We start from the raw sequence: 18,309 nt of genomic DNA, 5'->3' as shown, positions 1-18,309 counted from the left end.
GAGAAGTGTTTTTTGGACTTGAGGTTGAAGCTCTATAAAGAGTTCAACTCTTCATTTGTAAAACACACCTCAAAGTTGTACTTTGTCAAGAAGTAGTAGATTGATCATCGGCGCCCGAGGACGTAGGTAATTCTATACCGAACCTTGTAAATTTCTTGTCTTGTTCTTTTTATTGTTTTATTATTAGTTTCTGCATTACTTTAATTTCTTATATATTCAATAGTAATAGTTGTAGTATTGGTGTTTGGCACAAGTGGGGTGCCCGACACAACAATATATATATATATATATATATATATATATATGTGTGTGTGTGTGTGTGTGTGTGTGTGTGTGTGTGTGTGTGTGTGTGTGTAAACCCTTCAAGATTTAGGAATTTTGATTATCCTCCACAAAAATTAGTTCTTTTTATTTAACATCCTAATTCTTTATTTGGAAAGTAGCATTACATCCATATTTTTATTATTATTTTCCACAGACATTGTGATTATTCTCCACCAACATTGGAAATAGAGAGGTCTGAGTAGTATTGTGAGATCCATCCTTCGATGATCTTAACCTCAGCTTTTCATTGCATGACCAACCATTCTGGGTCGGTTGTTTGGTTTGCTATGAGTATATCCAAGCAATGAGATCCTGCAAAATAGAGTTTATATTAAGATATTTTCAAAGAATATATCATAGTCTCCCAGGACTTGCTTAAGAAAAAAAAAATATTAGGTGTCTATTTATTTATTATTAATTATAATAATGATATTATATATATATTTTTTAATATTTTCAATTTTTCTTTTTCTAAAAATGCCCATCACCCTTAAATTTAATCGAAATTATATACAATATATATACATATATTGTTGAAGGATATTTTTTGAAATAGATTACATTGGTTTTTGATCTTTGGAATACATATCTATATATATTTGCAAATTGCAAAGGTTGTGTTGTGATTAAATATTTCAAAGAAAGCTTTGTGATTTTGGTTGATTTAATATTCAAGACAAAGTTTTTATTAATAAGTTCCCATCAAATATATTTGTGTATTTTTGTAAAGTGAACTAAGAACCCTAAAATTCTCCAAAGCGTTTTAAATATATCATTACTTAGGAGTTTTGGTTAAAGAGGGAAATTGTTTATTGAAGCATTTCATTCATAAAACGATGTTATCGTTTCATTCATACTGAGTTTTAAGTTTTATCATATGATTATGTACTAGGACTTTGAATTGTACCCACTAGTTTTGTTAGAAGTAACATTGAGTGTTTTTATAGATTCATTGTATTCAAGGTTCGGCTTGTCAACCAAGTGTGAGGAGGAAGTTGTACCTCTTGTAAGCAATGGATTAGGAGGGAGTTGTACCTCTTGTAAGCAGCGGATTGTAAGGAAAGCTCCGTCTTAATTTAAGGAGTAGGGATTTTAGTGAAATCTTTGAGTAGTAGTTGCTCAAGGCGAGGACGTAGGCCGAGTTGGCTGAACCTCGTAAAAATTGCGTTTGACTTCTCTCTTCCCTTAACTCTTTACTTTTAGTACTACATTTAAATTGTTCATATTGCATGTGTAGGTTGAATAACATTGCACAAAATTAATTAGGAAATAAGAACTCATTGGTAAAATAAATTTAATTCTGTTATAAATCCCCGAGATTAGTTTGCTAAATATACAAGTAGGGATTAAGTGGTAAATAAATTCAAAGAATTTTAAAATACCCAATTCACCCCCCCCCCTTCTTGGGATTACACCTAAATCAACAGAGGGTTTACATGGTGAAAGGCTCGTGGCGAAGGGTAATGTGAATCATGGGAGAGGCAAGTCTTGGAATAGATCGAGTGGTAATAAAACTCAATCGCAGTCCAGGAGGATAAAGGATGTTCACTGTTTTAAGCGCGGAAAATAGGGCATATGAAACTGCAGTGTCTAGAGTGGGAGAAAAGGAAAGCAAAAGCTCAAGAGGGTTCGTTAAAATTTGCTAATGTAGTGGAAGAAGATGACTCAGGGAGTAGTGATTGTGAGATGTTTTTTGTTTCATCGGGTTCAGAACGCATCATGGATTCTTGGATCCTAGACTTGGGATGTTTTTTTCACATAACGTCCAACAAAGCCTGGTTCACCACTTACAGGTTGGTGAGTTCTGGTTCTATTATGATGGGAAACGATGTGATCTGCAAAGTTGTCAGAATAAGGACTCGTAAGGGACAATCTTAGTGATTTTAAGATTTATATATTGGAGGTCATACATTTGAACATTAAATAGACCAAAAATTGGTTCACGATGAGAAGTGGCAACCTCTCATTATGTATCCCATTTCTGGCAGGCCTCCAATTGATTGAAAAAATAAAAATAAATAAATAAAAGAATCTTATCTTCATTTGCCCAATACATCCCACGTCCTTGGTTCAATATTTTTTTCTTTTATAAAAAAAAAATTGAAAATAATTTAAGATGAAATAATCTAGTACATACCATTAATTGTGGAGATGGCAACAACACTGTCTGATATATTCTGCAGGACCCTGTAGCCAACCAAGCAGACATGCAAACAAAAATCATAAACAGTTGGAGCATGTAAGTATTCCATAAAATATTATATCTACACTATTTTTTTTTTATGAAAATATATTGTTTCCAAGCTATATATTTTTTTTCCAGGATAACTCAGGGATTGCAGTCACCATTGCGCCACTTTTGACACTATAGTGCAACACCAAACCCGGAGGGTGAAAGCCGCCCACTCATTGACGTACCCCTGATAATTTACTGGCGTAATGCCTTAAAAGGAGTCACCTGTGACCTTAAATTCCAAGCTAGATTGGTAAGCTTATAAAATTCAACTATCTATTTTGACAATATAGTATACTTCTTTTTCTTTCTTATAATTTTAAAGTTACCCGCCAATGCTGTAAGGGTCTCTTAGCCCATTCGAGAAAATAATGTTACTTCCAAACCTTTGGAGAACCAACTTTATATCCTGTATAGCATAACAATTTTTTAAAAAAATTATAAGATAAAATAAGGTTACATAAGAATTATATATATATATATATATATATATATATATATGGAAACATTATAAATTAACATATAACTTCTAAATATGGATAAAGAAATATACATACATGACCTCCATAATAACTTGTCACCCAATTAGGGCGGGGAGAAACACCATAAACGTTCTTACATTGCTGAATGAAGCTACTAAGATTAAATGGGGTTGGTGGATAGAGCATACTATCCTTTTCAGTAGCAATGTCTGTGGGCATCACCATTTCGCTACAAGTCTATATAAAAAAGAAAAAAACATAATCGGTATTCATCAAATATATTTAATTAAATGAAAACATAATTCTTATTGAATTAATTAAGTACTCCAACAAGCAATTTCTTTCAAAAATAATTAACTGAACACTTATATGTACAAGATTGATGGTCCAAGTAACAAAATAACAATTATAAATCTCATGCAAGGAGAGATAAAACTCATAAATATTTTAGAATAGGCATGCCTATTTCAATGGTCAGAATTTATATTCAAATTAAAGTTGAAAACAAAACACACACTCTAAGCTCATCTAGCTATCTTGTCAAATTGGTGTTTGCTAGGCAAGTTTTTTTTTTTTTTTTTTGGTTGTAGCAAAAAAGATGAACTAGAAAGGGTCTTTTAGTGTCTTTTATCTCATTTTAAAAGTTTGGAGTGCAGATTTTGTATTTAGGTTGTGTGAATTTCAATCAATTTTAATACAAAATGTATGAGCTTGTGTTTGAAAGTATAAACTTCACGCTTTTATTTGAAATTATGAGATTTGAAGAAAATTCAAAAGATTATTTTTTGCACTGAATTTTGTGTAAATTTATATGAATACAAATCTAAAGTTAAATTTAAAGTTTTTGAATCTATGTTGAATTTTATCAAAATTAATTTCCACAAATCTAAACTTAACGTAAAAAATATATATACTCCCAAAACGCCAATAGTAATTAATTTATACCCAACTTTTTTTTTTTTTACCCACTGGAGGCCCACAGTAGGTTTGGATTACACAGCAAGAGATTACATATCTCTTTTGGTACTCTTTCTAGGATTCAAACCCAAAATCTCTATTAGGGAAGGTCCAACCTTTAACCACTAGAATGTTTTCTAGGGAAAAATAACGTTAAGACATGACTTAAGCTTTTTTTGGAGTTTGAAGGAAAAGAAACATTCAAAGGAGTTCACTTTCTCATCTTGGTTATGAAGAACAGTGGGTGAGAAAATGAAAAATATATATATGTCCTAAATCAATATGCAAAAAAAAAATTGATTTACACATCATTAGCATTTTATTTATTTAATTATTAATTACATAAAACCAATTTTTTTTTAATTATCTTCTTTTTTTGTTTCTTTTCCAACTAAAATTATTAATCTAAATAGATTCTTAAAAAGAAAAAAAAAAACTATAATTTCATGGCAGTGAAAAATAAGAAGCTACAAAGAAATTTTACCTGCCATTGCCAACCCGAGGATGTTTCTGATGGCGGACTAGTGGTGTTATAGCATGATCTATTCCCGTTATAAGCAACCAATCCAGCAACTATCCTACTGAGAATATCAGCTTGTTGGGATCCTCCATTAATACCTGAACATATCCTACTAAGTGGGTAGGATGGCGGACGATTATATTGCGCTGCCGTTTCATATATATCGACCATGTAGTCTATCAGCTCTGAAGTGTCGTTTAAAGGGCTGATCGACAAAAGCATAATCAGATAGTTACAAAAATTAGATCTATATACGAATTATGTACTATATATAAGTCAATGGCCAAGTTTGTATAGTTACGAGCATATTCTAAATTTCCTGGTGAGGAATGAAAGACCATCAGGCGTAGAGCCTATTTGTTTGATTTGAGTCCATGATGCACGTATAGTCTCGTAGCAACTCTCACTAGCTTCCTGCATGCATTATATAAATGTGCTCACCTTGTTAGTCGTTACACCAAGCAGATTTCATGCATGCTATATATATATATATATATATATCTTGTATTTTTTTTTTTGGTCTATAATGCGTCTTGCATTTTTAATGCTTTTCAAGCCCATATAATACAAGGTGTTACACACCATCTCAATTTTACATTTGAACTTTATAATTAAAAAATATTAATTTTTCTAAGTAACTTCAAATATTCACACTCTAATACCAGTGAGCTAAATTATGACTAAAAATTGTAATAAACTTATTAATATTTTCATGGAAGAAGTCATATATTGATTTTTTTTTTTTTTTTGAGAATAAGAACTAATTACTTATCAAATGTTTTTTATCTATAATAGCATGTAAGTATTTCGAATAACTTTAATTAGAGCATTCCTTTCATATTATATCTTGTATTTTTAATACTTTTCATGCCCCTATATTACAAGGTGTTACATGGTATATATCTCATGTCAACGTTTGTATTTTATAATTTAAAAAAGTATTATTATTTATAAAAAAAAAATTCAAATATTCACACTTTAACATGTGTAAACTAAATTATGATTAATATATTTTTTACATTTTTAAAAAATATATATATACCTAAAAAATTTCTCAAAAATTATAAAAATATTTCATCCAGCATTACTCATGTGCATGCAATCACATTCAATGCATGTGACATGTTTACTAGTTTATATGAAATATATGCTTAATAAACTGTACACGATTGCTATTACTTTAAAAGCTTTGGTTACAATTGAATCATATCCATTCGGTGGTGTGATGTCGTCGAAGTACAGGATTGGTGCCGATGAGGCTAGCGCTCCGAGGGCAATGTGGGGATATTTGAGTCGAAACCATGATGCAAGCACTGAAAAAAGTAAGATTTAAAAAAAAAAATGATGCGTGTATAATATTATTTGAGCATATCAAATCTTGTGATCTCATAGGTTGAATCCATACAAAATCAATTTGCATATCTGATTGTGAGTGTAGTTGATTAAATCAAAATGTTAGGATTTGTAGTAACTTACTTCCACCATAAGATCCTCCAATGACAATTATTGGAGAATTTTTTGCATTTAATGTTTCTTTAAGATATGTGAGCACTTCTGCATAATCTGCTATAGCTTGAGCTGAGTTGAAATAACCTCGAATAGTGGCATTTTTCAAGACGTCTTCAATCAATTTAAGGTGCTTGGATTCCCCATAAAATCGATGCTGACAAGTTATAAAGTAAATCTTCAAATAAGATTCCAATGAAAAATGATGGAGTTGAAATTATAGGAATTAATTTCAACTATAGTAAATGGAAAATAATATTAGTCAATATTTAATTAAATATGAAAAGAAGTATAAATACAACTCGACAAAATATGATAAATTATTAAGTTATACAGCCTAATCACGTCATATTTTCGACTACTAATGTGTCCCTAAAATGCACTTTTTTAGGCTCCCATTTACCTATGTTTTGTTATCATTTACCATGTATTTACCCTTTATTATCATAGTTCGGAGTTATGCATGGTTTGTTCAAGTTTCAGGAAAATCAAGTTAAAATCGATGCGTTAAGCAATACGAGAAGGCAACGGAGTAATTGGGATGCACAAACTTAAATGAGATGCTCAACTAAACCCCCAAAGTTTCAATTCATCAAAGCAAACAAGATGTGGTTCGACCATGTGGTGCGACCAACTAACACAATCGGACGAACAGGTCACAAATTGAAGACTCCAAGGTTTAGACAGAAAGTGAGATCCTGCAAGGTTTGACCAACAACTCAACCAGGAGACCCTAAAGGGTGATTAGGTTGAGAACCTGAAATTGACTGAAGTAGAGATCTTGAGAGTCTCAACCAATAGTTCGACCAAGTGGCCCTAAGGGGCAACTAGGTCAAGAACTTGAGATTTACTATAACTGAGATCCTGCAAGTCACGACCATCGGTGTGACCAAGAGATCCTAGAGGTGTGACTAGGTCAAGAATGCCTGAAGTTTGAACCCCAAAATTCATGTGTGTCTCGACCAGGGTGTGACCAAGGGAAGACAGGGGTGCTACCTGGTTGACAGACGCGAGCCCAACGATCTACTATGCAAGATTTTCTGCAAAACTTTCTTGTTTTGAATTCAAACCATTGTAAACCCTTTTGGGTATAAAACCTAGCTTCGTCTATGTGCCCAAGGTTCCCTTTTGGCCCCTATTTGGTTAGTGATGGACCTAGAGAGTCTTTGGGTGCCACTTAGAGTAGATTTACTACTTTCCTTTCAATTTTGTGTACTAGTTCGTGCTTGGATTCTTCAAAGGCTTGTGATAACCTTCGAGTTTTGATGTTGTCGCGTAGATTAGCTGGTTTTTGGTTGTATTCTCAATCTGCAATTGAAGCCATTTTTAATACATGCTTTCTTAAACATGCTTTCATTTAAATACCTGCACTCTAAATACCTTGTCTTTAATTTCCATGCAATTTTACTTCTTTAATTTTACTTTTGGTATTCCTCTACCAAAAGTGAGGGTATATTAATAAATAAATGGAGGTGTCGTCCTATTTTAGTAAAAATAAAAAATAAAAATAAATAAATAAAATAAATATGAAGTTACTTTAATAAACTAGTAGAAGACTTAAACTTATAATTTGACAAATGAGGAAAAGACTAAAAATGTGAGATTTATTCAAAAGATTAGAGTTGATGAAGTTAAGTTTATACTAAAAAATATGCAAAATGGAAAAGTTATAGGAGAGGATAACATCCCTATTGAACTTTGGAAATGCTTAGGTGATAACAGAGTTATATGGTTAACTAATTTATTTAACACAATTATAAAAACTAAGAAAATGTCAAACCAATGGAGGAAAAACTCTTTAATACTTATATACAAAAATAAAGAAAATATTCAAAATTGTAATAACTATCGTGGAATTAAAGTTATGAGTCATACAATGAAACTGTGAGAATGATAGTTGAATAAAGATTAAGACTAGAAACAAAGGTCTTAGAAAATCAAGTTGGTTCTATGTATGGGAGATATATTATACAAGTTATATATCTTTTAATAAGTTTAATGGAAACGTTTAGGAAAAATAAGAGGGAATTGCATATGGTATTTATTGATTTAGATAAAACATATGATAAGACACCTAGGGAAATTCTATGGTGGGTTTTAGAAAAAAAAATGTGTATGTAGTAGGTATACCACTTAATTAAGGATATATATGATGGAGTACTGACAAGTGTTAGGACTCTAGGTGGAGAAACTAGAGAGTTTCCAATCAAAATATGTGTACATCAAGGATCTTCTTTGAGCCCTTATCCTTTTGCTTTAGTGATGGATGAACTAACTAGTAGTATCCAAAAAGAGGTTCCATGGTGCATGTTGTTCGCAAATGAAATTATCTTCATTGATGAAACTAGGGGTAGAGTAGAACCCAAGTTAAAATTATGGAGATAAGCTTTAGAATCTAGAGGTTTTAGGATAATTAAAAATAAGACATAATATATGAAATGTAGTTTTAGTAATATATAACAAGATGAATATTAGAGATATAGTTAAACTTGATGATGAAGAAATCGATAGCACTAGTAGATTTTGATACATGAATCTATTATAGAAGTTGAAGGCGATATTGAAGAAGATTTTATATATAGAGTTAAAGCAGAAGTTCTTTAAGCATGCTTTTGTAATCGTAGAACACCCTTAAAATTAAAAGGGAAGTTTTATAGGACAACTGTAAAACCAACTATGTTGTATGAATCAAAATATTAGGTAACTAAAAAATAATTTATATATTCAAAAAGTAAAAGTTTTCGAGATGTGAATGCTTAGATGGATGAGTAGTATAAAGTTAAAAGACATACATATTCATGTTAAGTTAGACAAAGCTCCTGTAGAAGATAAGATAAGGGAGGGATGACTCATATGGTTTAAACATTTACAACGTAAACCTCATAATACACTAGTGAAGAAGTGTGAATAAATTAATTTTAGGGGTAGTAGAAGGGTAGTAGTAGACCTAAAATAACTTAGAATGAGATAGTGAGTAAGGATTTAATAGCATTGAGTTTGTTGAAGCAAATTGTCCATAATCGCATAAATTGTCCATAATTGCATAAATTTGTGGAAAATGATTCATGTAACTGAACCAACCTAGTTGGACTAAAGGTATGGTATTGTTGTTGTTGTTGTTGTCGTCGTCTTCATATGCATTTTTCTATCTAGTAGACCTAAAATAACTTACAATGAGATAGTGAGTAAGGATTTAATAGCATTGAGTTTGTTGAAGCAAATTGTCCATAATCGCATAAATTGTCCATAATTGCATAAATTTGTGGAAAATGATTCATGTAACTGAACCAACCTAGTTGGACTAAAGGTATGGTATTGTTGTTGTTGTTGTTGTTGTTGTTGTTGTCATCGTCTTCATATGCATTTTTCTATCTAGTTTTTGCGCATATGTTTGTCTTGCCTACATGCTCCCATGTTTGGCTCAATTGTTCATTATGCTTCCTTATGTGCCTTTTCGTAGTTGTTTACACATACTTGATAGTTTAACACACTCTTTTGAGCTTGCATGTACTTTTAGTTGTTTAATTTTATCTTTTTTTAGCATTATGTCTATTCCCTTTGCTTGCCTTTCATAGTTATAGCTATTAGATGATTCCATGTCATGTGTGTACTTTCCATTGGTTTTGCATGTGTTTGCAGGTGGTTTGTGAATGTGTGCCATTATGCCTTGTTTATTTATTTTTATTGCTTCATTTTTCATTATTTTTTTAATAAAATGCAAAGAATTTGAGTCTTGACCAGTTATATTTAAAGGTAAACTTAGGGAAATCAAGTACCATTTCTTGGACGGGTGTGTTAGGGGTGCTAGTAATGGGTGGAGGGGATTCACTCAATCACCGGTTGTGATTGAAACTCGGTGAGGAATTTCACTCAATTGATTTAAAAATAAAAAAAAATTACAAAGAGGAATTCAAGATACACAAACTCTCTCTTCTCACTGGTTATTCACCCTCTCTACACCACACATTACATTACACAAATACATCTATTTATAGCAGAATAAGTGAAGACTAAAATCAACAATTATGGGCTAGTTGGTGAAGTTGGTGGCCGACTCCTGCCAAAATTCAACAAAGGTGAGCTGCCAACCGTCAAATTTTTCTGCCACCGTCCCACTATTCAAGTTTAATTTTCAACATCCCCCCTCAACCTTGACTCTCCTGGCTTTGTCATTCCGAGCATTGTCTTGAGTCTTGGAAAAATATCATGCCTAAGTAGTAGACCTAAAATAACTTACGTCCAACTGATAAATCTTCCATCCATTTTGTGCTGATAGTGATGAAATTAGTAATCTGATGGTTTCAAGTCCGGCAAACGGGGCAAATATTTCTCCATAGTCAATCCCTTCTTTCTACTTGTAGCCTTTGGCGATAAGTCTTGTTTTGTATCTCCAAACTTCTCCTTGAACATTCTTCTTGGTCTTGTAAACCCATTTCACACCAATAGTTTTGCAACCCTTCAAAGCTAACCGGATCGCTGGTTATTAATGGAAAATATAGTGTAACATACTCCTTTATTGGTTATGTAGTTTCATACAGATCAGCTAGATTTCGAGCTCCTCTAGGCCTTTTCTCCAATATTTCATGCTCAATTGGTGATGGAGATTCATACCACTGTGGTGAACAATATGGAGGTGTCTACAACTCGGGAACTTGTGACTCGATAACCACTTCTCTTGTCTGTGTGGGTTCTTCTCCTTCAAGCGTTAATTCTACATCTTTGGAAGATTCAGCCTGGTCCCATTTCCAGGATTCAATTTCTTCAAAAATAAAATCTCGACTGTGAATGACTTTCTTGTTGATGGGATTGTGGAGTCGATATCCCATGGTGCTATCACCATATCCAACAAGGATATATTTCTCTCCTTTATCTTCCAACTTTGTACTTCTTACCTCTGGGATCTTGGCATAGGCTATGAAGCCTAACACCCTACGATGACTCACACTGGGCTTGTGAGTACTACAGGCTTCATGTGAAGACTTTGTATCAAGACACTTTGTAGGACACCTATTGAGAAGATAAACTGCACATGATAGTGCTTCTACCCAAAAACTCTTGGGCACATTCTTATGCTTTAACATGCTCCTAACCATGTTAAGGATCATGTGGTTCTTCCTCTCAGCTACACCATTCAATTAGGGAGTGTAGGTTGGTGTGAACTGTTTTTGAATCCCTTGTTGCCTAAGGAATTCTAGGAAAGCTTCATCCTTATACTCTCCTTCTTGGTCTGATTGGAGTGACTTGATGCAATAGCCACTCTGTTTCTCCACAAGAGCTTTGAACTCTTTGAACTTTTCGAACACCTTTGACTTTTTTTTTCATAAAGTAGACCCAATTCTTCCTGTTGTAATCGTCGATAAAGGTGAAAAAGTATCGATTTTGTCCATTTGAAAATGGCCTCAATGGACCACACACGTCTAGCTAGAGCGGCATGATAGATCTCTAGTCAACTTGCTTTCCAAAGCTGTTTCTGTGTTGCTTGCTCAGAATACAGCTTTCGTATATCATATTTGGGTGGTGGGCGTTGGGTAAGCCTTTCACCATCTTCTTGCTTCCCAACTGTTTCTGTTTCAAACTAGGGGTAGAGTAGAACCCAAGTTAAAATTATGGAGATAAGCTTTAGAATCTAGAGGTTTTAGGATAATTAAAAATAAGACATAATATATGAAATGTAGTTTTAGTAATATATAACAAGATGAATATTAGAGATATAGTTAAACTTGATGATGAAGAAATCAATAGCACTAGTAGATTTTGATACATGAATCTATTATAGAAGTTGAAGGCGATATTGAAGAAGATTTTATATATAGAGTTAAAGCAGAAGTTCTTTAAGCATGCTTTTGTGATCGTAGAACACCCTTAAAATTAAAAGGGAAGTTTTATAGGACAACTATAAGACCAACTATGTTGTATGAATCAAAATATTGGGTAACTAAAAAATAATTAATATATTCAAAAAGCAAAAGTTTTCGAGATGTGAATGCTTAGATGGATGAGTAGTATAAAGTTAAAAGACATACATATTCATGTTAAGTTAGACGAAGCTCCTGTAGAAGATAAGATAAGGGAGCGATGACTCATATGGTTTAGACATTTACAACGTAAACCTCATAATACACAAGTGAAGAAGTGTGAATAAATTAATTTTAGGGGTAGTAGAAGGGTAGTAGTAGACCTAAAATAACTTACGTCCAACTGATAAATCTTCCATCCATTTTGTGCTGATAGTGATGAAATTAGTAATCTGATGGTTTCAAGTCTGGCAAACGGGGCAAATATTTCTCCATAGTCAATCCCTTCTTTCTACTTGTAGCCTTTGGCGACAAGTCTTGCTTTGTTTCTCCAAACTTCTCCTTCAGCATTCTTCTTGGTCTTGTAAACCCATTTCACACCAATAGTTTTGCAGCCCTTCAAAGCTAACCGGATCGCTGGTTATTAATACAAAATATAGTGTAACATACTCCTCTATTGGTTATGTAGTTTCATACAGATTAGCTAGATTTCGAGCTCCTCTAGGCCTTTTCTCCGATATTTCATACTCAATTGGTGATGGAGATTCATACCGCTGTGGTGAACAATATGGAGGTGTCTGCAACTCGGGAACTTGTGACTCGATAGCCACTTCTCTTGTCTGTGTGGGTTCTTCTCCTTCAAGCGTTAATTCTACATCTTTGGAAGATTCAGCCTGATCCCATTTCTAGGATTCAATTTCTTCAAAAAAGAAATCTCGACTGTGAATGACTTTCTTGTTGATGGGATTGTGCAGTCGATATCCCATGGTGCTGTCACCGTATCCAACAAGGATATATTTCTCTCCTTTATCTTCCAACTTTGTACTTCTTGCCTCTGGGATCTTGGCAAAGGCTATGGAGCCTAACACCCTACGATGACTCACACTAGGCTTGTGAGTACTCCAGGCTTCATGTGAAGACTTTGTATTAAGACTCTTTGTAGGACACCTGTTGAGAAGATAAACTGCACATGATAATGCTTCTGCCCAAAAACTCTTGGGCACATTCTTATGCTTTAACATGCTCCTAACCATGTTAAGGATCGTGTGGTTCTTCCTCTCACCAACACCATTCAATTAGGGAGTGTAGGTTGGTGTGAACTGTTTTTGAATCCCTTGTTGCCTAAGGAATTCTAGGAAAGCTTCGTCCTTATACTCTCCTTCTTGGTCTGATCGGAGTGACTTGATGCGATAGCCACTCTGTTTCTCCACAAGAGCTTTGAACTCTTTGAACTTGTCGAACACCTTTGACTTCCTTTTCATAAAGTAGACCCAAGTCCTCCTATTGTAATCGTCAATGAAGGTAAGAAAGTATCGATTTTGTCCATTTGAAAATGGCCTCAATGGACCACACACGTGTGTGTGTACTAGCTGGAGTGGCATGGTAGATCTCCAGTCGGTTTGCTTTCCAAAGTTATTTCTGTGTTGCTTGCTCAGAATACAGCTTTCGTATATCATATTTGGGTGGTGGGCGTTGGGTAAGCCTTTCACCATCTTCTTGCTTCCCAACTATTTCAAACTTTCAAAATTTAGATGTCCCTACCTAAGAAGTCATAGTCAGTCATTGTCTTTGATGATAATATTTGAACGACTTAGCGTATCATGTTGAATGGCAAGCGAAAACATTCAATTCTTTACCTCTTGTACTCGAGTAACAAGCATACCTCGAGCATCTGTTATCACCATCTCCTTATCTTTAAGGCTAATTCGGTAGTCTTCTCCACAAGCTGTCTGAGACTAAGTATATTAGTCTTCATGGCTGGCACATAGTACATGTTGAAGATAAAAGCATGGTCTCTATTTTTGCTTTTGATTAGGACATTCCTTTCCTCGAACTGGGACTTTAGAGAGATCACCAAATGATATCTCTCCCTGAAATTTCTCATCAAGTTCATTAAACAGGTTCTTTCTTCCAATTATATGATTGCTGACTTCAGAGTCAAGGTACCAAAAATTTTGGTCCTGGTGGGTTGAATTGTGTGCCATCATCATCAACGATTCTCCTTTGGATTTCTTCTTTCTGCAAAGTTAGCATTTTCATTTACTTCGTGATTTTGGAGATTACCTCTGCACACATTGTTGTAGTGTCCAGGCTTGTGGTTGTTGTAGCACTGAACGTTTCTCTTGTCTATGTTCGGACGGTTATTGTATCCCCCTCTTCTTCCTTGTCCTCTTCCTCGTGGGAAATAGTTCTATTGATTGTGTCCTTCTCAAGTTGGACCTCTTCCGTCTCCACCGCCTTCTCTAGATTCAAAATTTCCATAATTTCTTCCATGAGATCCTCGGCCTCGTCCTCTTCCTCAGTGTAACGTCCCCCCTTTGTCATATCTATCTATAGTGACGGACAACTTCGTTTGGAGGGCTTGCTTCAGTGCTTTATCATCACTCTTTCTGTTGACTTTCTGCTCATGGGCTTGGAGTGAGCCCACAAGTTTTTTTATGGACATGGTTTCCAAATCTTTTGTTTCTTCCATGGTCGCAGCTATATAATCAAATTTTGGATCCAAAGATCGCAAAATTTTCTCGCAAATTCTGTCGTCGTTGAGGGGCTCTCCATTTCTTCTCAATTGATTTGATACTACCATAACTCGTTTATAGTAATCAGTAATAGATTCAATAAATTTCATTCTTGAGGATTCGAAATCTCCTCGCAATGTTTGAAGACGAATCTTCTTTACTTTGTTTGCACCTTTGTGTGTTCAATGGAGATAGTCCCAAACTTTTTTGGATGTCTTGGCGGAGGTGATAATTTCGAATGTGGCCTCATCAAGGCCTTGGTAGGTTATGGACTTCCCCTTGCAATCCTTCTTTCAATTGACTCTCAAGGTCGTTCTTTGAGCATCAGGCATAGCTGCTTCAGCTTCTTTTGATGGGCTTTCTCTATATCCATGTTCAACGATGTCCATGACATCCTAAACACCTAGAAGGGCTCTCATTTGAATAGACCAGTTGTCATAATTCTCACGGGTCAACTTTGGAATTACCACTTGGGTAGCACCGTTCACCATTGAATTTAATATATACAAAACAGAGAAATGGGGACTGATTTTGGCAAGTTGGATGCAACCAATGTGTTCAAAAGGTCGAAAAACCTTGGGAATCGGTTTTGGGCTGCAAAAAACCCAGTCTAAAAATCACTAAACCGGCCAAAAAACATTTCTGAACTGGTTTAACTAGACTGATTTAATTTAATGGAGATGAACGGTGTTAGAGATTAATGTTAGGGCCACGTGATGGCTTCTGGGCATGCTATGTGTTGGCAATTGGACGCGGGTCGATCAGTCGGGTCAGGTTGTGCTCGCGGGTCAAGTTTCGGGTTTCTAGTTACTAGGCCGGGTTGCGGATCAGGTCTCGGGTCTTCAAGTCAGATTTCACCAGCTGGGCGAGGAAGATGCATATGGGCGCATAGAGCACATGACGTCGGTAGTCAATGTTCTTGCCGGTGCGAGCGGCACGTGTGTTAGAAGCTGTTTCATCTATTGGCGCATGATAGCGCATGTGGGGTCTCCCGGGGCTCCATTTGAAGCACGGTTTTCACCTTTGGAATCATCTTGATGCAAATTGCACAATGTTAAGCTCAATTTTGGATTTTGAGCAGCTTTAAACCTGGGGAAAAAATCGAATTTCCCTCTATTTGCCTCTATTTGGCGAATTTCAGCGAATCTGGATGCTCTAATACCACTGATGGGTGGAGGGGACTCACTCAATCACTGGTTATGATTGAAACTCAGTGAGGAATTGCACTCAATTAATTTCAAACTAAAAAAAAAATTACAGGGACGAATTCAAGATACACAAACTCTCTCTTCTCACTGGTTATTCACCCTCTCTACACCACACATTACATTACACACACACATCTATTTATAGTAGAACAAGTGAAGATTAAAATCAACATTTGTGGGCTAGTTGGTGAGGTTGGTGGCCGAGTCCTGCCCAAATTCAACAAAGGTGAGCTGCCTGCTGTCAAATTTTTTTGCCATTGTCTCATTGTTCAAGTTTAATTTTCAACAGCTAGCACCTTTTCCTTACATAACCAAAATACTCCCGAACCCTACCTACTAATGCAAGCCATTGACTATTGGTTTCTTTAGATCTAGTTGTATTTTAAAGGCCATCAAACTAAAAGGAAATTAATTATGTGTTCCAACCTCACTTAGGATGAAATAATTTATTGTTGACTCCATTGGATTATGTGATAGACCCATTTCTCATCCCATGTTTTACCCTTTCAATTCCAAGTTCACCATTCGATTAAAGGTGACCCTCTAGGGCATTGCGACAGTCTAAAATATGATATGATGAAGTACCTAACCTAATAATTCTAATAGAAAGAAATAAAGTCATTCAAAGGATTAGCTTTGCTTGTTATTGAGTTATGATAGATGAAAATATATATATATATATATATATATATATATAGTGATTTTTATTTTTAGGCATTCAAAAATAAAAATTAATTTATGAATTTCATATTATTAGAAAAGGTGAAAAATTGTAGAGATACTTTAAAAATTCTAAATTGGGAATAGCTTATCAAATTACATATTTATTCATTTTTTTTAAAATATTATCAGCAAATGATAATTTGTGAATATTACTATAGGTTTTCTTTTAGAGTATGTGGAAAATTGATATATGATTGAAAGCCACCATATCTCCTTTTAATTAATAATAAACATAATAAATCACGAGGGATAAACTTTTATTAAGTCTCCATTTTGTTAGATGAAAACAAAAAAAAATTAAATAATATTAAATTTTAAGTAAAGTAAGGATTGTTCTGCTATGGGAAAAAAAAATTCTTTTCCATTTCTAATTTAGTTAAACTACAAAAATAAGAACTCAATGTCTTATATGGAACTTGGAAAGCGTGAAGGAAGTAAAGGAAAATATAAATGAATCTACTTTTTTATGTTCAATTATCAAGAAAAATAAGAAAAAACAAAAATATAACAAATCAATGAACAAAACTTTAATTTTACACATCATTAATATTTCATTTTTCTTAATTTTAAATCATATCAGAAAATTTTTTTATTTTTAGTAGTATTTGGTACATAGCCCTGTTGTTTTCTTTTCTTTTCCTATCCAAAATCTTTGATCAAAACAAACCCTAAGCAAATATTAATTACTTTTTTCTTTAAAGAAACCAAAGGAAAGTTTTTTTTTTTTTTTTGGTCTATTTGTTGCGTGAGGTTTGTTTTGTAGGTCTTGTTTTGTTTTGTTTTGTTTTGTTTGGTCTTGTATCCCTGTTTTTGGTTAGATGTTGGTATTGTTCTTTGGAAGATTTTTAACGTGTTGTCTTTTGTTATCTCTTATTGATTGTCTTATAACCACGGTATTCCTCCGTCAAAAGTGAGGGGTTATCAACAAATAAATAGAGGTGCCGCCCTTCTTTTAATAAAAAAAATGCATGGCACCATATAAATTATGGAAAATATTTAAACAAACTCTTTCTCTAAATAAATAAATAAATAAATAAATCTCCCTACCAAATGTAACCTATATAAACAGTGCGTTCATCAATGAGATTTGATGTTATGTTATGCATACAACCATTAGAGAGGAGCAATAAAAAATTTGAACATGAGGATAATGGGAAGAATGTGCACTTTGATTCTTACCTCTATATAAACAATAAGAGCCTGAAAATATCTAGCATTATCTGAGAGAAACCCAATAATAGGTATATCTTTATCCAGCGGTGCTTCTTCCCCGAAATAAACAAAGATGGGAGCATTGGCCTTTGCACCGCCCCAATACTCGGTACTCATCCTATATTTTTGTGGAAAAGTTGTATAGGATTCTGGATTGTAATTGAAGTGATCAAGTGTTTGGTTGTAGAAAAAAGTTTTTAAATCACTTGGACAAGATGCAGTTGGTGCAACTTGGGGATAGCGCAGGATTTCTTCTCGTATTGTTACACCGAGTCTCGGCAGATTGAATGATGATTTCATATGAACAGAGATTGAGGAAATCAACAATAGTAATGACAGGCATTGGGCCGAAAGCACAAGGGTATTCATGTTGAATACGATGCTTTTTTATGGCTGGTAATTCTCTGCTTCAAAGCTCATACATATATATATATATATATATATATATATATATATACAGAATGTTGTCTATTAGTTAACAGTACATGACATGAAAATTGAAAAACAAAATGATGGCTTCTCCCCTTATTTTGTGGGCAAGAGGCAGTAAATTCAAACTTAGGAGTGCGTGTCAATTCCAAATCACAAATATATGAATAAAATAAGTTGATAGA

The 18,309-nt window shown here is 34.1% G+C and overlaps 1 protein-coding gene across 1 annotated transcript; it reads right to left on the bottom strand.

Annotated features, from left to right (window-relative positions):
• Nucleotides 1–568: 568 nt before the first annotated feature.
• Nucleotides 569–18,064, bottom strand: LOC131149058 (uncharacterized). Its single transcript, XM_058099114.1, has 9 exons — nucleotides 17,663–18,064; nucleotides 5,993–6,179; nucleotides 5,696–5,829; nucleotides 4,818–4,930; nucleotides 4,481–4,721; nucleotides 3,115–3,276; nucleotides 2,887–2,966; nucleotides 2,462–2,511; nucleotides 569–636 (listed from the first exon to the last, which is right to left on the bottom strand). Exons 1-9 carry the CDS (start codon nucleotides 18,062–18,064, stop codon nucleotides 569–571), a joined length of 1,437 nt encoding a protein of 478 aa, XP_057955097.1.
• Between the last annotated feature and the right edge of the window lie 245 nt (nucleotides 18,065–18,309).

Source organism: Malania oleifera, chromosome 2 (assembly GCF_029873635.1).
Source record: "Malania oleifera isolate guangnan ecotype guangnan chromosome 2, ASM2987363v1, whole genome shotgun sequence".
NCBI classification, from domain to species: Eukaryota; Viridiplantae; Streptophyta; class Magnoliopsida; order Santalales; family Ximeniaceae; genus Malania; species Malania oleifera.
The sequence above is the reverse complement of the archived record's forward strand: the minus strand, read 5'-3'. Positions and strand labels throughout refer to the sequence as shown.

Coding starts and splice junctions, on each gene's coding strand:
- LOC131149058 (XM_058099114.1), bottom strand. CDS start 18,064: ATGAATACCCTTGTGCTTTCGGCCCAATGCCTGTCATTACTATTGTTG. Junction 4,931..5,695: donor TTGTAACCAAAGCTTTTAAA/GTAATAGCAATC, acceptor TAATGCATGCAG/GAAGCTAGTGAGAGTTGCTA. Junction 3,277..4,480: donor CCTCGGGTTGGCAATGGCAG/GTAAAATTTCTT, acceptor TTTTTTATATAG/ACTTGTAGCGAAATGGTGAT.